This window comes from Helobdella robusta (assembly GCF_000326865.2).
Source record: "Helobdella robusta unplaced genomic scaffold HELROscaffold_105, whole genome shotgun sequence".
NCBI lineage: Eukaryota > Metazoa > Annelida > Clitellata > Rhynchobdellida > Glossiphoniidae > Helobdella > Helobdella robusta.
This window is the reverse complement of record NW_008703595.1, coordinates 182908-203380: the sequence shown is the minus strand read 5'-3', so window position 1 is coordinate 203380 and position 20473 is coordinate 182908. Positions and strand designations below refer to the sequence as shown.

General features: G+C 33.9%; 5 protein-coding genes across 5 annotated transcripts in view; 4 read left to right on the top strand and 1 right to left on the bottom strand.

The window, feature by feature from the left end:
• The window catches only part of HELRODRAFT_91560 (hypothetical protein), a gene marked incomplete at both ends in the record, with an annotated part of 7651 nt that extends 5832 nt beyond the window's left edge, over positions 1-1819 (top strand). The window contains 5 exons of the mRNA XM_009012401.1: positions 145-253; positions 695-797; positions 1038-1193; positions 1430-1534; positions 1693-1819. Coding sequence (XP_009010649.1) covers positions 145-253; positions 695-797; positions 1038-1193; positions 1430-1534; positions 1693-1819 — 600 coding nt within the window. The remainder of the gene's footprint in view (positions 1-144; positions 254-694; positions 798-1037; positions 1194-1429; positions 1535-1692) is intronic.
• A 2668-nt stretch (positions 1820-4487) lies between these two features.
• HELRODRAFT_194870 (hypothetical protein) lies at positions 4488-6390 on the top strand (the record flags this gene model as incomplete). The annotated part of the gene is made up of 2 exons (XM_009012400.1): positions 4488-4520; positions 5579-6390. The coding sequence occupies 2 exons, from the start codon at positions 4488-4490 to the stop codon at positions 6188-6190; spliced, it is 645 nt and encodes a 214-aa protein (XP_009010648.1). The 3' UTR covers positions 6191-6390.
• Positions 6391-6658: 268 nt separating this feature from the next.
• Positions 6659-8194, top strand: HELRODRAFT_183370 (hypothetical protein; the record flags this gene model as incomplete). The annotated part of the gene is made up of 2 exons (XM_009012399.1): positions 6659-6829; positions 7028-8194. The coding sequence occupies 2 exons, from the start codon at positions 6659-6661 to the stop codon at positions 8192-8194; spliced, it is 1338 nt and encodes a 445-aa protein (XP_009010647.1).
• A 782-nt stretch (positions 8195-8976) lies between these two features.
• HELRODRAFT_183369 (hypothetical protein) lies at positions 8977-10473 on the top strand (the record flags this gene model as incomplete). The annotated part of the gene is made up of 1 exon (XM_009012398.1): positions 8977-10473. One exon carries the CDS (start codon positions 8977-8979, stop codon positions 10471-10473), a length of 1497 nt encoding a protein of 498 aa, XP_009010646.1.
• An 874-nt stretch (positions 10474-11347) lies between these two features.
• On the bottom strand, positions 11348-18422 carry HELRODRAFT_91552 (hypothetical protein; the record flags this gene model as incomplete). The annotated part of the gene is made up of 17 exons (XM_009012397.1): positions 11348-11582; positions 11873-12021; positions 12097-12194; positions 12326-12503; positions 12949-13096; positions 13567-13747; positions 13874-14024; positions 14353-14506; positions 14637-14785; positions 15006-15213; positions 15330-15519; positions 16436-16610; positions 16903-17038; positions 17260-17403; positions 17654-17722; positions 17941-18063; positions 18307-18422. Coding segments are annotated over 17 exons (2604 nt in total), but the record flags the coding sequence as incomplete, so codon positions are not given.
• Between the last annotated feature and the right edge of the window lie 2051 nt (positions 18423-20473).

Here is a 20473-nt window from a genome sequence, read left to right as displayed (position 1 = left end):
ATCTTCCCATTATTTTCCGTTCATCTTCATCATCTTCATCACCGTCTTCATCATCTTCATCACAATCACCATCTTCATCATCATCTTCACCATCTTCATCATCTTCATCATCATCATCATTCTCACCCTCACCATGGTCAGGAGGGATATGGTATAGGAGATGACGAGACCTCGATAGCCTACGATGGCTGTCGTCAGCTGATCTGGTACAAAGCCAAGAGTACCAAGCACACACAACCATGCTGGAAACCTGGTCTTTTTTGTTTTTTTGTACAATTTTTGGGGCGTTATTTGCCTTCATTTTTGCCGTATTTCAATTCTCAATTCAGCGGTGATATTTTAAAATGATATTTTAAAATGTTTTTTTTTTGTTATTATTCATACTTTTCATTTTATTACAATTCATTATCATTTATTAATATTTTATTATCATTTATTATTACATTTTATTATAGTCCCTTATTTTTATGATTATTTTGGCAGGAAATTTGTCGTACTATCGTCATCATCACCATCATAAGCATCATTGTCATCATCACCATCGTAATCATCATCAACATTACCATCGTAATCATAACCATCATTACCATCATCATCATCATCGTCGTCATCACCATCATAATCATCATCATCATCATTACCATCATAATCATCGTCATCATCACTATCGTAATCATCATCATCATCGTTCCAGGAGACATATTGGGCCTACTGTTGAACGTGGACAGCAAGGAGGTCATCTTCTCCTTAAATGGTGACTGCCTGCCTCCTAACAAACTTCTTTTCACCCTAGATACGTTAGTGGGCTATCTCATTAGCATTTGTTGGCCTTATTAATATTCATCAGTGCCTCATTCATCAGACTCAATTAACATTCACCATCTTATGAATTTTCAAATTTGTGTTAATTTTAGTCACTAAAGGCCCGGTGGCTTATTAACATTTGTTGATCTCATTAATATTCATCAGGGCCTCAGTCATCATCACTTTAGATACTTTATCAATATTCAAACTTATGTTAATTTATGCTAATAAAGGCCCGGTGGCTACTACGCAGCGGCCAGTTTCATGTCTTATCAGCAGTGCATATTCAACTTCGGGGCCAGTCCTTTTGTGTACCCTCCAAAGATAGCGTACAAGAAATTAAATGACTATGGCATGCTGACACTCCAACAACGGACCATACTACCTAGGTTGGTTGGTTGGTTCGAATTATCGTCATCATTTACCATCATCATCATCAACATATTGATAAATTTAAGATTATTTTATAACACGGGCAAAACAAACACACACACATACGCATACGTTTAACACTTATTTCTTATACTCGCATACACAAACACACACTCATACATGCACAAATGTACACATTTACACACACGCACAAATGTACACACGCACACTCACACACACACATTCTAAACAGACACATGAAGATGTCTTACCTGAAGCACATCTCCATCTCCGAGGACTCATGCACGATCTGCGTCGACCACCAGGCTTGCATCAAACTTGAGCCATGCGCGCATACGTTATTATTGCCTATTATTTCATCTTTTTTAACTTATTGTCAATTAATAATAATTAGTTACCGGCCAATCAAAGTCATTCAACCGTGAAAAATAAAAAATCACCCACCAATCAAAGTCGTCCATTCATTTCAAATAAATAACCGTTAACCAATCACAGCGGCTTCTGCGAAATTTGTGCCGAGGTCCTCGAGAACTGCCCGCTATGCAGACAGAAGATTGAAGATCGCGTCAGGAGTGACGTCATCAAAGGGGATGGCGACGCCGTGTCACGTGACCATTTGTGATTGGTTGGGATTGTGGTTGGATCTCGCGCGATGTAGTGGAATGTGATTGGTCGAAATTGAATGCTACGTCGTGTGGTATGGAATTTTTAATTGGGCGAGGCTTAGGGGTTACGTATTACGGTTAAGTAGGTGCAAGGTCATGAAATTAAATGAAATTTCTATTGATATAATGTAAGTATATTTTGATATATTTCTTTTGGCTTCTACACTTTACACTGTGCATGTAATGTGATGTTTGATGTTATACAATGGGATACATGTTCGTATATATAAAATAGAAAAAGAAAGAGAGAGAGAAAGAAAGAAAGAGATAGATAGAGAGGAGAGAGAGAGAGAGATGAGAAAGAGAGGAAGGAAGAAATAGAGAGATACTGAAGTGGTGTACACTGGTGCTGTGCTCAGTTGCAATAAACGATGAATCACAACAATATGTAGTTCGGATCATGTTTTTCTTTTTTTTTCTTTTAAAGATTTAACAATATATAATATTTGTACTATCACGGTAGTCACTGGTGCTTTCGAAAGTGAGTTTTATGACATGAAGTGGGATTGTGACTGGGAGGGATTGTAAGCTAGCCAAACGAGCCAACAGTTGTGGAATTATCCTTATATGATTTGAATGCGTGGAGAATCGTAAGTCTGAAATAATTGGATAACTAATTAAATGAGTGTTCGTTATGTCACTTCCTTGTTTCACGTTAATTCGAGATGGGTGATTGAAAGAACTGAATAATTAGTTAATTAATCGATCAATAAATTAATTAATATATTCATTAACACGTCGTTTTAATTAGTTCGTGATAAAGAAATAAGTGAATGTAATTAAAAATGTGGTTTGGCTAGTGAATATATATATATTGTTATTGATGTAGTAATGGCACGGATTGATTTTATGTCAGAAAAAAAAAATCTAATCAAATTGATTTGATGATGCAAAATGATTCTATTTAATGTAGTTACCATTTTACAATATTTACTCATCATTAAGACCAGTGGTGGGCAAACTTCTTGCCTGTGAGGGCCGCATTGAGATCTATTTTACTTTTGAAGGGCCGCATATGTACTTAAATAGCAAATTCTACCCGTGGAAGAATTTTTTAAGATTTGTGGCTCCTTTTTTTGGTCATATTGTCTGGTTGACGGGCGGCATAAAATAGCTTGTTTGTAGTTTGTCCACCCCTGATTTAGACGCTCACCACCACCCACCACCGTCATCATCTTTTGACATCATTAGCGTTTCAAGTATCATAGTATCTTGATATGCTGCTATCATTTTATTGATACTTCGTCCTGAATGTCGCCGTTCTATCATCTGCCATCATCATAATTCACCGTTGAGTGTACTGAGAGTGGTTATCATCATCGTCATTCCATTCATCATCTTCAATCTTATTTTATGACATTATTATTGCTGTTATTATTTTTATTATTATTATTGTTGTTGTTGTTATTATTCACGTTTTCGTCGTCATCATCATTTCTCCTCTTGTTCATCATTTCTTGTTCATCATCATTTCTTCATCATCATCACCATCAGTTCATCATCATCATGTCTTCATCATCACCATCACCGTCATTAGCTCTATCACCTCTACCCTACACTGTCACCATAATTAGTATCATCGTCATAATTTACTTTTGTGACGTCATTCGCTATTTGGAGTAAATTTTTTAAAATGTAAAAAGTACATGATGAAAAAATCATGGAAATTTTTCTCTCTGTACCTTGATTATTTTACCCTATTACCTTTTTTGTATGCTAAATTGAATTAATTAATTAATTTATTATTTTTATATCAGATTATTATTGAAAGCTATTATGAATATTAAAGATTATATATTTAATAGTTATTCAATTATTTATTTAAATTAATTTTGTCATTTTAATTTAAATTTTTATTATGGTGACAAGGTTGTATGTTCTTTTTTATATATATATACATACATATATATATATATATATAATTGTTTTTTTTATTTCTTTGTTTAATGTTTCGTGGTGTGTGTGTGTGTGCGTCTGTGTGTTTGCGCGCGCGCGTGTGTGTGTGTGTGTCTGTGTGTTTGAGTAGATATACATTCTTGTAACGTTACTACCTTACAGCGCTGGCAAATTTGTTTTAAACTAATAATAAACTGAATATGCAATTGGTTTTGTTACATTTTTTCTTCCTTGAGTAAGCAGATACACATAGTTATTTGTATTTGTATATCTATCTGCATGTATTTATGTGCTGTTTAATTTTTATTAAGCATCTTTTTTTTAATTATGTTGTGTTTTCATAATTCTAACTTGATCTATTCCGTTTTGGTAATATTTTTATTGAATTTTTGAAAATTCTACATTTCTTTAACATCTAAATAATTGAATAAATTAATTTTAATTTTGCTCTATTTTTTCCAATGTGCCAATCGAATTAACCAGCCATCCAAATAACTTTTATTTGGGCAGGCAAGCATCTTTCTTTTATACCATAAAAAAGGGAGCGATATATAGGGCCGGATTTACAAGTATGGAGGCCCTGAGCAACGAAAAAATAAAATTTTTTAATTAATTAGTGGAGATCATCCAGTTTAAGCCAGGTACGCCTGATGGCTTATAATTAAAATTATGATTACAATTAAAATTATGATAATTAGATGGTCGTTCGTTAGACATGTAGAGACTACCATGGCCTTTCAATTGCTCAGCGCTCTCTACCAGGTCGGCGTATAATTCGTGCGGTATATAAAAGCCCTTCGTACGATGGCGAGCTCTTTTTCCGAAGTCGATTTTGTGTATTGGTGAAATTGGCTTGTTTTGTTGATTTTGAAATCTATCTGGCTCTACACTGTTTTATTAATATATGTATATATTGCGGAAATTGTCTTTTATTTGGTTACATTCACTGTTGATAATTATAAGTATATGATATCCATACTTATATCCATAATAATTACCGACCAGATAAACTGAAATTAGATATCTAGGCTTCAATTTAATTTCGTTTTAATTTCTTTACTTTGTTGTCTTTCCCGTTTTTGTTCTAGCATGGCGAATAAAGATACTCAATTATCGGCTATGGACGTTGGTTTTTAACTCAATTAATCTTATTAATGATATAAATTCGATTATTTTAGTTGTTTTAATTAATTATTATTTAATAAATACATTAAACTTTGGTAGCATAGGTGCGCTAATTTGTCCTTATTTGTTTATAAATTCTTAAATAAATATTGTTTGAGTCACACATGCTTTAGTTTTTAGTTAGTTTAGTTAGTAACAAACTTTGGTTTTGTTTTTAGTTTAGTTAACTAAATTTTAGTTAGAGCTTTAGGAGTTGAACAGGTTAAGACAAGTTAAACAGTGGAAACTTAATAACCCTAAAACATTTTTAGCATGTGTTTTTCATCTCAATTCATTCTAATTATTCTAATTTAATATTTTAATTTTATCACCGATATGAATATAATTTTATGAACAACCCAGCCTCTAGACTAGAGTCTAGTAAATATTTGAAACCTTTGATGCCGTATTGTCTTAAAAATCATAAGAAATTTATAAAATATAATAATATATTAATGAATAATTTATAGATAAAAATTAGAATTGAATGAACTGCATTGAAAGTAAAATAACAAATAATTATTTACCTATTAATTAGTCTAGTTTAGAAAGTTTTCTATGCATAGCTTCATTTAATAAATAATAATAATATTAAAGTAAGTAATTGATTTGTTTATTTCAAATTTATTTAGCTTTAAATATTTTTATAATATCAGATAGATAACGAACCTCCGACGTTGCCTCCAATCAACTTGCAGTCTCTAGGGACATCCAGTCAGTTGAAGAATGAAATCCGAAAAGTGCCAATTCCTCCACACCGCAGACGACCATTGCAGGAAAACTGGGAACGTATCATAAACCCCATCGTCAACCAGTTAAAATTAGATGTCAGGTATAATTTAAAATCAAGGTGTGTGGAAATAAGAAATGGAGTACAAACCACTGAAATTAGTGCACTGCAAAAAGCAGAAGACTTTGTAAGAGCATTTTCATTGGGGTTTGAGGTAAACGATGCCATGGCTTTGATGCGACTAGATGATTTATTTATAGAATCATTCCAGGTCACCGATGTGAAACCATTAAAAGGGGATCACTTAGCAAGAGCAATTGGTAGAATTGCCGGGAAATTGGGTAAAACCAAATTTTCTATTGAAAATGCGACGAAGACAAGAATAGTCCTATGTGACGAAAAAGTACACATTTTGGGAGGTTATAAAAATGTTGATATAGCGAAAACAGCAATTTGTAGACTAATATTGGGCAGTCCTCCGTCAAAGATTTATGGAACTATGAAGGCTGTCGCTGCAAGAAAGAATGAAAAAAATTAATATTTTTTATTTTGCGTGTACATTTATGTATTATATATTTATTATTATTATTAATCTTTATGAATGTATATATGCAACTGGTCATCTGGGCTAGAGTTTTATCAATTGTGATATATATCTGACAAACTCTGTAGATACTTAACAGTTCTGCTGTTTCGAGCTATGAAGTTATTTAGTTTTAATAAAATTACTAAATATCTCATTAATTTTTTGTTGGTGTTAAGATGTGTCAACTATTTCAAAATGATTGAAGTTATCCCCATAGCAACTAGTGTAGAATGTAAAGAGATAAACCTAGTAGCGTTGCTCAACAAAGTACAAAAACATTTTTTTATTTTTGTTTTCCCTTGTGCTCATCCCTTTTTAAGTAAACAAATATTGAGCTCAGGGTGTAAACATAGTTGTGACGTAATAACAACAATTATTTTCTATAAAATCGGAAGTCAAATTAACACGATAATGTTCAAAATGATATCAATAAGTATCCTAATTACATTATTATCGAATTCACCGTGCTTTGGAGTTCGTGACGTCAGTGCTGCCTGCTCTGAGTCATGTGTGCTGTTGACCAATGACAGTCTGGCCTGTGACGAGTTCAGTTCGGCGGACTTGCTAATGTGTAATGCATTGTATCCGGAGGTGCCTGCCATTTTAAATTTATAATTATTTAACCTGATCTGTTTGCTCTCGATGTGCTTCATTAGTGGTTTAAGTTAAATTGATAGTAGCTATGAGAGCATATTCAAATTAAAGTGTTTGAGGGCTTTAATCTGTTTTAAACTGTTTGCTTTTTTACCATTTTATACGTAATTTGTTCTATTAACATTCAAATTAAAGATAAAGTATCTTCATTTGAACTGGTATGAACTCTCCAACGATGATGATTACAAACGAAAGTCCGTTTACAAATTCAAAAAGTTGACCGACATATTCTTAGAGCCAGGCGGCCTGGCTCGCGAGGTGATGGCGGGCCATAAAATCGTGCAGGACCATGACTGGAGGTTATTTGATGCCATGGAATTGTACAGAGCGATTAAAGTTCACCTCTACATGAGACTTCTCGAAGGCAATTGCTGCACAAGATTGGACAACGTTAACGTTTTGAGGACAATACTCAAGAAAGAAGACGTCGAATCTCTTTTTGGTAACTGTCCCAAGGAAGCGTTAGAAAATTGTTTGGAAACAAACAGCTTTGATGATCAGCCAAAAATAGAAAAAATGTTAAATAAAGCTCTCAAAAACCATTCTATGTTTATAAAGTTTTGCAAGAGTGGAAGAGAAACTGTGCTGAAGAGAGTAAAAAGGAACAGAAAATCAAAATTTGACGATGAGCCATTTCAAAGAGATATTAGAGATCCGAAATCTGAAATAGTTACTAAAGGAAGCGCCGCAGAGGATGCACTCCGTCACCAACTTCTCATCTACCAGATCCTCTCAATCGTTTCACTTTCGGTTCTTCTGATCACTTACATCGTCCTGGCTGTTTACTATGGTGTGACGAGGTCCACTAAAGTTTCTTACAACGACAGCAACAGAAAGGACAATGCTAACGAACACCACAAACTGATAAACAGTGATGTCGCACTGCCAGAAGTTATAAAATCCGAGGAAGCGAGTGATGCGAACAACATCAGCGAGACGTTGAAGCTTGAGCTGGATAACCAAAAATCGTCATCTTCAAGTGAATCTAAAGTTGGAAAACTCCTGAGACTGCTCAGTTTTAAGATAAAAAGTAACTCTAACAACAATCGAGACGAGGAGGAGAAACAAAAACTGATCCAAGATCAATTGACGGCATCGTCTAAAAAGTTGGAAATCAATAACAACAGCAACAATACTTCCAGTGAAGATGATAGAGCGAAGGATGATTTGGCCGATGTAGCTAAGACTGATGACGGCGACGATTACGGTGATGATGTGTTCGGTGTTTTGAATGATAAAGAGGAAAAAGAGGTGATGAAATACTTGATAGAGCAACTTAGTGCAAAAAATAAAAACCGTTAATCATTTTTCAAAACATTTTCTACATTGGAAATAAATATATTTTTGTTCGATTGAGTCATTGTGAAATTATAATCAAACAATGTTCGCGTAAAGATAATTCAACAGCAAAAAGAAACGTCATTTTTTCCATATATGTTTATATAATATATCTGTGTATATGTACATTTCGTGACGTCGTGTTTATGTTGGGATGTTATTAATTAAAAAATAAATAATAATAAAATGAGAATAAATTAAAATGCAGAAAGCTTTAATAGTTTATTTTTTAACGACGGTTTTGCCCATGTTTGTTAGTGGTTCGTGTCAAAATTCTTGTCAGTTTACTAACAACGGAGAAGTTCTTGTATGTTGGAACGTTGATAAGAATGATTTGCGAAGTTGTCGCTCGAAATTTCCGAAGGTTTGCGTAGTATATTGTTTAATTTAAACGTTTTTTTGGGTGTGGGTAGCTATGGTATTAAACTTTTAAAATCGTCTCATACTTTATCATTCGAAAGATTTTGAAATAATGTTTTTCATTTTTAAATGTGCCTGGTAATAATAATCATTCTTTATCTTAACTATCGTGATTGAACTCAAAACTCGCACTGTTAACAAATGAAAAAGGTATGGCTCATATAATAAAAGATGTTTGTTAACAAACGTTTGAATTTTAATCGCATCATCTAGTTATTTTATCATTCTCTCAAATTAATTATTTTTTCTTTATTTTACATCTCTTGTAAAAACGCAGATTAATTTTTTTTTGAAAGGTCAAAATATTAACATTAAACTGGCACGAGATGTACAAATATTTAGAAAGAAGTGAAATATTGGCTTTCAAGAAACTGCAAAACATTCTCATTCTACCTTTTAACAAATCAGACAACATGTCGGCTCATAAGTTCGGCCCAGAAGATGTTGAAGATCCAAAAAAGTGGGTGACATATAAGATGACCAAATCGAAAAATAATATACAAATAAGAATATTTAAAGATTTTATGAAAGAAAAATGCTGCACTAAACTGCAGAATAGGAATATGTTGAATTACTACGTACCCATAGAAGACCTGAAGCTCTGGTTCTCTAACTGCTTCCCAGGCTTTCAGAATAAATGCTCATTCATGGATGTTCAGCCAACTGAACGCATGCTTATGCAGTGGATTGAAACATCGGAAACGTTCATTAAGTTGATGAATAAGTACTGCGATAAAAAAATTGTGAAACTTTATGGTCAGTTAGATGAGAAAGTTAGAAATGTAGAGAAACGCGTTCAAAAAAGAGATGTCGGAAATAAAGTTAACACGCAGAACAAAACTATTTTTGAACAAAAAATGAATAACGGGGAGTCTGTTCAAACAGTTTACAAATACTCACAGAAAAGCATTGATCAGAACAACATGCAACTGAAAAGAGATATCGATGCAAAGTCAAAACTAAAATACGACTACGACGATGACAACAACTGGGCCGTCAAAAGAATGACTCTGATCTACATTTTTGGCGGGATTCAGCTAGTTTTGGATATAATTATTTTAGCGTATTTGATATATAGGTGCAGAAATGTAAACTATCAGGACGTTTCGTTCACCGAAAGTAATAACAATGAAAGAAAAGCCAAAGAGCTCAATAACAGCAACATAATCCCAGCACTTGTTCAACAGCTGCAACCACAGCAGCAACAGCAGCAACAACAACAGCAGCAACAGCAGCAACAACAACAGCAACAACAGCAGCAACAACAAAATGTTCTTGAAGCTGCCAAGATATTTCAAACTCAGCAAATAAGCGATCAACCGCAAAACCTTCCTCTCAAAAATCACTCGAGTGCTTTGGTGCCAAATTTTCAAGAACGGATAACTCCAGTTGGTTTGCTTCAGGGTCAATCGTTTCTTGGAGCGACAACCGCTCCTACACTTACCATAAAAACGGAAGATCAAAAGCCCAACCTAGAACACGTTGATTCAAACAAACGTAAGAAAGGCGGTGTTTCAAAATTTCTAAATTTTTATTCTCGTAAAAAAGGTAAAGACAAACCTAACAGCGATGGCGAAAGGGAACTTCTGCTAACTGGCGGTTTGGATTCTGCAACCAACAACAACAACAAATCATCCAAGAACAACCTCAATTCGAGCAACAGTCTATCGAACGAGTACTTCTACGGCGACGACGACGAAGAAATTAGTGACGTCTTCGAAGATGAATGCGACGAACTGGAGCAAATATTCCTGGACCATTTATATCGGAGACTGAAAACTGGCTCTTTTTTTCACTGCCCTACCCAAGGACAAGGCCGTTGAATAGTTTTGTTTTATTTTTGGTTATTAATTCTCATAGAAAATTATAATAAATTTTTGTCTTCCAATTGTACTGTTTTCAATGAACGGACGACAAAATAGAGACGTGCAACGTTCATTTCTCCTATCGCCCGACAAGCAATTTTTTCTGTGGAGAGCGTTGTTCATGTTAATTAAGTCTCATTTCGATTTAGTCTATTTCTTGTTATTTTTAATACTTAAAGTTCGACATAATAAACTTGTTTCATTCTCATTTCCGAGCACTCAACATTTCAACTAAACAACGATCTGAAATTTTCGCAAGCAATTTGAAAGACCACATTATGATCAATAATTATTATACAGAAAAAAATTAAGATAAAGAAATCGTCCATATGATACATGAAACAAAACCAGAAATCAACTATCGTCTTCGTCACTATCGCCAAAATGCATCATCTCCATCTGCGTGCCACTCTTGCCGATATCATCGCTTCCGTCGCCGCCACAACCACCACTATTATTATTACTATCACCATCTTTCTTGCCATTAACATCAACACCAGCATCATTTTTTTGAGAGGTTCCACGCGATTCGACCTCCTTCAAATGCTGATTCCTCCTATCTATAAGGATGTTCGTCCGGTATTTGTTCCTTTCAGCTCTGGTCAAAATTTTTCAAAGTTGGAATGTTTTTTTAAAGAAAAATTTTGTCATTTAATGGACAAATTAATAATATTGTATACGAATAAACTGAGTGTAAGAATAATTAGATAAAAAAACAGCAAGAAAGAAATTGTAAACATCCAAAAATATTTATTCAAACTAAGCAAAGAAAAAAAATAAAATAAAAATTAACTGAATGCGTAGTTTAACTAAATATAAAATAGAACAAAAACTAAAAAAAAAAATCTAGCAGCACTAACAAATCAACGACTTTCATCATCCTACTTAATGATTTTTCAAGCGATCTCAAACTGGCTCTGACGGCCATATTGTTTCTTTGCTTCAGTCGAAACGTCTGCACCTTTAAAAGAACGCAAGACCACGTGATGTAGAACTCGATATGGACGGAGCGCTCTAATTGGCTGGCGAGAAATTTTATTAAAAGGTCGACGTGAAGGTCAGACAAACTGGAGCATATGTATGTTATGAAGTTGTTGTCGTTGAGGTGGTCGTTTGTGGTTGTTGTCGCTACTGCATTGTGGTTGGAATTTGTTGTGAGTTTGTTGGTGTCGTTGTTATCATCATCGTCGTCGTCGTCGTCGCTGGAATCATCATCGTCATCGCTATTAGCAGTTTTGTCACAAATGTCTACATCCATTGCTATGCCAGCTGTATCAAAAAAGAACATTCTACATTGATGATTTACAAATTATTATTACGCATTACAAAATTTTACAACGCATAAATAAAAGTAAACTGACCTTCAGTGAAATGACCTTCCGAGGTCAAGGGCACTGTTTCTATGACCTCTCTGATAAGGTCTTTGTAGTTGAGACGAAGGGCAATGGTCAGAGCTTCCAAATATTTAGACTTACGTAGCAATCTTTTTACCTCTTGTGGCGTTACCTGATTGAAATATAATAACAATTTTCATGAAATTTTAAAAATTTATAATAAAATTACTAAAATTAAGAAATTGACCTTTATGTCAAGGTCAAAGGGATTGAATGAGTCATCGTTGCCAGTGTTGACGCTGTACATGAGGATGCCTTCTGATGACGCAGCTACCCATGTCAAACCTGGCAGAAGTTGTTGGTGTGGTTGTTGTTGTATTGTACGTCTCAACCAACCAAACAGCCAGCCAATCAAAGAGCCAGCCAATCAATCAAGCAGCCAACCAATCAAACCACCCATCAACCAACCAACGAACCAGTAGGACAGAATCTGATGCAGTTGACCCTGACCTCTGGCTTGTATGACCTCGTACTGAACTGACCACTCCTGACACCGGGCAGTGTTATTTTCTTTTTACTGTTGCCATCTTCATCCAACTCCTCCACAAGCGATAGACTGCCCCATTCGGTCATCTTCCGCTTATCCAGAAATTCCTATCCACGAGTGTGTGTGTATGTATGTAAGTGTGTGTGGTGAATATTATTTGTAGGTGTATATTGCGTGTGTGTGTGTATGAGAGAGAGAGAGAGAGAGAGAGAGAGAGAGAGAGAGAGAGAGAGAGAGAGAAAGAGAGCACACGTTAGTGAACTGAGCAGTAGGTAGGATAATTTTAGAAATCGCAAGAATCATGGTACAGAAATAAAACCGATTAAAACAAAATTACATACACAATATAGTAGCCAATTCACCAAACGTAAAGTTCTGAATTAATTTAAACTAAAATCATCGAAACAATTACTTTTTTTTTGCTCAACCTAACCGCCACCAATATTTAAACATCAATCATAGCAACGCTCTGCCACAGGCGAACTTTCCAAAACTACAAACATTCTACTTTGAACTCCACCCATCAATCCACCCAATCGCCCCAGCACCAACCAGAGTTCCATCAAGTGAGAGGTTGCAGGTGATCTCGTACCTCCTCACCAGCATCTCGCCTTCGACAGAGTAGATGCAGATGTACTTGGACTGCCCGCCGACGAGTACGTACCTGCCGTCTGCCGTGTAGCAAATCGTCCGAAAGGCTCTGAAACCATGTGTGTTGGGGTGGGGAGAGTTATTGTTTATATATTTTGCTAACTGAAAAATTACTTTGGTAACTTGAAGAAATCTTTAAATGTTACTTCAAATACTTGGAAGATTTAAGGTTTTTTTTTTCAAAAAAAAAAAACTACCTCAAATAATATACTTCAGTGATTTGAAATAATCTCCGAAGACTAAACACTTTTTTTTTAATCTCATTTGTTTTCGTTGTATGATTATAAAAAAAAATTGACGACAAAATGTTCTGGACGACAAAATGAAAAAATAGAGGAAAGCAAGTGGGAATAAAATATGAAGAAGAGACTAAGTCAGGGAACCAAAAATATAAAGGAAGAACAAATCAATAAAAAGCTTAGCAGACTAAAATTGCACAATAAAACTGAATTTATCAATTTAAAATGGAAAAAAATTTGGAGACGACATAAAAAAGTGAACAGGCAGCAATCAACCAACTTTCCAAAAGAAGACTTCTTGGCAGTTATTTTATCAGATTCCTTTCTCGAGTACCCCATATCGAACCTGCCCTCAATTGAGTGAACCTGATTGGTTGTCTTCATGTCCCAGAAACTTATCTGCCCGTCCAATGTCGTCACTGCTACCTCTTGGCCATCCGGTCGAAAAGATAAGCTCAGTGCTGATTGGTTGGAAATAAATTTTATGTTTGTGGATTGAAAGTCTCGATCGAAAGAACACAAATTGAAATAAAATAATAGAAAACAAACAAAAAAGCCAATGCACTCTAGCCGGCCCGGAAACGAACCATCGCAGGTGAGTTGAATGACATCCCTGGACCCCTTCCTGGAGAATACTTCCCAAATCCTGACTGTGTGATCCCAGGATCCTGAAGCCAGGATGTTGTCGAAGTTGCTGAAGGACAGGCAACATACTGGTCCCTCGTGGCCTGATAAGACCTTAGGAAAGAGGATGACGTAGATGATGATAACAAGGTGAGGATGATGAAAAAGATGATGATAGTGGTAACAAGGTGAGGATGATGATGATGAAGATGTGATCGAGATGATGACGAAGATGTAAATGACGATGACCGGATGAGATTGATAACGGAAAGATGACATCAACAGGCGTTCCTGGTCATAATGACTAACAATTGATTACAAAATTGATGGTGATAAAACGTGATAACGGAAAAAAATGATAATAATAACGAGAAATGATCATAAAAATGCAGAAAACAACATAGCAAAAAAAAACCAGAGCACACAAAAAACAAGAAGCTACATTAATGAGGGAGCCAGCTTTCATCGACCAGAGGAATATTTCAAAAGTGTCCTGGGCTCCAGCGGCCACCACCTCGCCAGTTTCATCCAATGACAGGCTAGAAAACTGGGTCGAGGTTCTTTCAGGGGCGGTGAAAGTTCGGAAATTTCGATACCTAATTGGAAAGACGTAAAGGATTTGTACTTTGTGGATAACTTCATCGATCATCAACCTATCAACAAACCAACCAACCAACCAACTAACAAACTAATCAACCAGCCAAACTTACCAACTAACCGACCAACCTCATAAGATCAAAAGCCCGAACTGTTCCATCCAGAGAGCCAGACACGAAGGCCTGTCCATTAGATTTGAACTGCAGTCCTGTGATACTGGATGTATGTTGTGTAAAGGTCACGACGCAGTTGTAGTTGCCCGTGTCCCAGAGCTTGACCTGAGGTAGTAGTTGTTATTTTTGTTATCCTTTACCCTATTGTCGAAGCTATAAATCTCAAATAGCCAAATGAAAAACATACACAAAAACAAAGAAAGAATACAATAATACACACACATTCCCACCACTCACACATGTCAAAATAACATACACAACACTAAAAATACAATACAGAATACAGCAATTAACCATGCATGAAACATTACAATACAAAAATTACCTTGCCATCTTCACCCCCGCTCACAATATACTTTCCGTCGGGCGAGTAATCGAGGCAGTTAGTTGTACCAAAATGGCCTTGCTGTTTCAGTATGTAATTCTCATTTTGCCACTCCCAGACCAGGAGCTGGCCCAAATTAGGGCACCCCAGGGCAATCCACTGACCCGATTTGTCAAATTTAGTGCTGGCTATTGCTTGTTCAGATATACTAAAGTAGAAGGGGAAGGGGAGGTTTATGGTTATGATACAGATGATGAGAATTATGATGTTGAAATTTATAGCACATCTCTATTTAATAAATCAGCCCCCAGCCTAATCACTAACTTTAGCGAGTGGATCAGTTGGAAAGCAGGCATCTCATGTATATAGAAGACGCCGTTGTCAAATGCAGAAACCAAGATCTTTGTCGATTTGTGATAGTCGCATGATCTAAGTCTGATGATGCTGCTTTTGATGATGTTACTGTCGTCGTTGTTGTTGTTGGTGAAAGATTTTACTGTTGTTGTTGTCTTCGCTGAGATGTTGTTGTCTTCATTGAGTAGTTGTTTGAATGTGAATCTGTTGGTTTCATTTTTGAAATGTTATCATAATTTGATTGTGACTAGATAGAGAGGACTGAGAATTTTAAGTTGATGGAATCAAGCTATTGATGTTAAAAGCTTAATGTGGAAAACCGCCATATTAAAAGATTATAAATTTACATTGGAATAATAATTAATTATTATTGATGAACAATAAAGAGCCCAAACAAAGAAATATACATTGTATTCATACATTGTACACTATACTGTTTTGTATTGTATACTATACACTATATAGTTTTGTATTGTATACCATATACTGTATTGTTTTGTATTGTATACTATACACTATATTGTTTTGCATTGTATACTTTATTGTTTTGTATTGTATATTATATACAATACTATATTTTGTACAATACACTACGAGTTGTATGTACTGACATTTTACTGAAAAACTAATTATACAACAACGACATTTTTAGTATTTGAATAAAAATTTTGGAAACTTTAAACAGTGAAATAAAATTATTTAAATTAAATAAAATTATTTAAAAGCAAAAAAGAAGAAAAAAAAATTATGAAAAATTTTTTCAAGAAATTAAATGAAACTCCCTACTTGGCAGTTCTGTTGTAAAACAACTGCTTAAATCTAACTTGCTGCTTGACATCAACTGATTTCATTAGAGAATTTTTTTTTCATGAAAATATACTTATTAAATTCAATGTTTTCTTTATAAATTTCAATTTAAAATTACTAAGAGGATTATTTATTAGAAAATATAATATACTATCTATTGAGAATATGAAACGGTTTTTAATAAAAATATTTCAGCAAAAAAAAAATACCATCATCTTTTTTCATTTTTTTATTTTTATTTCCTTTCTTCTTCTTTTTTTTCTTTTTACCACCACCATTATCATCTTCACTGCTGTCATCATCATCATCCTCATCATCTTTCCCACCAATATCATCATTTTCATATTCCTTCTCATGCTCTCTCCTACTTCCGGGTAGCAGTTCATTCAATTCCGTGTCACTCTTGTACAAGCAGAGTTCCCCGAGCTCACTCATCGTCATCAGCTGTCGTGTGATTGTATTACCATCATCATCATCATCACCATTACATCCTCATCGTCACATTATTATCGTTATAATTATTCTATTATTTATTTATAATTATAAATCTTTCTTAATCACCACCAATATGATTAAATTTTTTTCTTCTCTAAACACAACAGTTCTTAAATAACTATTTTTTGATAAACTTTGTTAGCAAAAAATAAATAAACAAATCCAATATGTTTGACAGCAAAGACAAAACAAAAATAAATAAGAATATTAATCTATGGAGGAACAAAAATTCCATCCTAACATCCAGAGAATCCTTATCAAAGAAGCACCCAACGACGACATCCTTAAGCCCTCCCACCGATTTGACTGACAGATTTTTGAACATCTGACAGCCAATCACGTAGCAGCTCATATCTCGACTGCCAATAGCAACAACTCTGCAAATGATAACATCATTAAGTTCCAAAATTGAAAAATTTAATCAACTGATTAAAAATTAATTAATACCACAAACTACAAGTTGACTTTTTTTTAAATATTTGAAAAAGACATATTTGAGAATTACATTAAGTGGGCCACACTAATTATGTCATAATTATCTTAATTAGGTCACAAATTGTGTCATTTAGATAATATAAATTATGTTAATTGAAGTGACCTAGAATCAGAGGACCAATCAATGCAGGTTGTTGTTCCGTGCATCACGGCAAACCTCTTTTCGACGACGAACGGATTGATTTCCGGGGAGGAGCCTGGAGTTTTGTACAGCACAACACTGTTGTACATTGTGACTGCAAACTTCCTGTTGATAGAAAGTGATCTTAAATTTTGAAACTATAAATCGAAGCATTTCGTTTCTTGAAAATTCATAATTTTAAAGAAAAAAAATTAAAAAAAAAATTAAAATGTTAAAAATCAACTATACATAAAGATCATTAAAAAATTATTTCATATTAAAATTTTTATAACAAATTTAACAAATGAATAAACTAAAAACAAAGTTTCAAAATTTTAGCCAAAGAAAGAAAAACTAAAATATAATAAAATGCGACCTTCCATCAGGGCTAAACGAGACACAGTGAATTTTAGTCCTGAAGTCGTGGGTGTGTATGACACTCCTACTCAGGATATTTACAAACATCGCCACACCAACTGTTGATGTCATCGTTATTATTATTTTTATTATTGTTATTATTATTATTATTTTATTATTGTTATTATTATTATTCACTCTTTATTATTTCTAAGAAAAAATTAAATATTAGATCTCTATTGGCATGCACATCACCATCATAGTCATCACATCATATCATGTGTCTGATTATGTAATGAATAAAACGAAAATGAATATTTAGTAGGGTACATGCCTTCGTCGATGAGGACCATCATGGAGCCATTGGGTGACACGTCCAAATGTTCGATGTTGTAGTTGCATTCACATGGCAGTGTCTCTGATTTGTTGCTAAAAACAATGGTAGGAAATTTTATTTTGTAAACATTGATTATTTGTTGTTAATAAAAATTATTTTAATTAATTATTAAAACAAATTACAATAAAATCTTAATAATCTTAAAAATCTAAATGAAATAAAATAATACATATTTTTTTATTTAAATTTATTTTATTTTATTAAATTAAATAAAACAAATCAAAAGAATAAAAATTAAAAAATAATTATAAAAAGCAAAAAGAAACTCAATCTACTTTTTCAAGTCAAATTTTGTTACTCTGTTGCCAACTGGACTGAACAATGTATTGCCATCTTCACTGAAAACCAAGTTTCCCTTGCGATAGCAGCATCCCAGCAGATTAGTGAACTTTTAATTTAAATTTAAAAATTTATATTATAATTAATAAAAAAATTTAGAGCATAAGAACAGGAGGTCTGATATTTCAAATTAAAATACAACTAGCTACCAAAAAATGAATTAAATTACATAAATAAATCAACAAAAGTTTACTTTGTAATTTAATTTCATGATTTTTTATTGAACTCATATACGTTTTGGGAATTTAATTAAATGATTATAAAAAAAAACAATTTCAAACAAGCGATATTAGCGCAGAGCGAACCATGCAGTAAACACAAAGATAAAGTAGACACTCGGACGATACTATTTAGTTGTGGTTCTTGTTCATACACTTGAAAAACATTTTTTAGAAGCCCATATAAATAGAATACATTCTATATGCTATATTTTATATATATTGTTAAGCCAATTTTCAACTCTACAAATACGGTGTGGACCCTTAATGTTTGAGTCATGCAGTAGCCTACACTGAGTTGATATTGTTGCGGTTGCGCTAATGTATTAAGTATGAGAACACCGAACCAGGAAAAGCAGTGAGCGGGTGTGAAAAGAAGAAAAGAATGGTATTCATTTGGATAGGCTGGACTGGACACGTGTTTCGTCCCTACAGGGGACTCATCAGCAGCCCGAACACCTATCAGAATGGTATCGCAGTTTTTCCCTTTATATAGCTCCCACGAATCACTTCGTTAGTTTGTGGTGTTTTATTTATCATTGAAAATTGTTAGCTTTAGCCGTTAAGATTTTCAACCCGACAATATATCTGTGATATTGTTCTGATCAAAAGTAGCTAGTTGTTCTAAGTAGTTAAAATAATTTAGCTGTGAACGGTATAACATTTATGATGTGTTCCTCATCATAATGACGTCATATCTAATAATAACGTAATTGAATATAATTGAATAAACCTTAATGAATTAACTGAAATTGTTTAATTAATTTTGATAAATTAATTAGCAGACAATTTTTTAATTAATTTTAATGAATTAACCAACAGGAAAAGTTTCATTAGGCATTTTACCATTTTAAAAAAGTTTAAAACATTTTTCAAGTTATGTCAAATATCGTTAAACTGCTAAGGAGTTTTGTGTAGTTTAAAGAACTCAAATTTTATATAAATTAAGTCATCAGTTTTATTAAATGTCTTTAATTTAGGACAAGTCAAGTTATAAGCATCATCAGCTCACACGCATTTAGAAATCGTCCATTTATTCATGATTGTCTCGTAAATTATCTGACGCTTTTCGTCTTGAAAGAAAAATTCCATCGCTGAAAGACTTTCATTATTCATTGTCGACTTGTCAACTAATTCCTTTCCAGTTCCACAGTTACTCTGGTCTACCTTACTGGTGCGACTGATAATGATTTTTTGGGGGTTATCCTTGCTTATTCTGGCTGTGGTCTGCTCTATCGTATTACTATTAGGAGCGCACATTCTCATCACCGTCACATGATGTTCTGAGAAACATATTCATGGCGAGGCGATGATGATGATGATAGTGATAACGACGATGATAATGATGGAATGATAGTGATAAAGATGATGATGATGATGATGCGATGGAATGGTGAGATGATGATGATAATGATAGAATGATAGTGATAACGATGATGATGATAAAAATGATGATGATGATGGTTGGATGGAATTATGTCGATGATGATATGAGTAATAATGGAAACTCTTTTATATTGTCTAAAATGGTTATCAACATAAACAAAAAATAATAGCAATAGTAATAATAATAACGGTGATGGCTCGCATAAATTACATTCTTGAATAAACACATTGTGTATAGAGTGCTAGTGAGAATTACAAAGATGAAAAATATAATAAATGTGGTCAAACTATTTTTTTTGGAGACTTCTAGATCATTCCTTTAATGTTATTCATTCTTGTCCAACTGGGTTTCTAAAATTCCATCACTGAAAGACTTTCATTATTCATTCAATGGCTCGTTTTCTTCCTATTTCTGTGATCGTAATTATTCTGTTGTTCTTAACGATGCTACTTCTTTTCTAACTCTTCTACCTTACTTTTGTGATACCTCAAGGGTCTA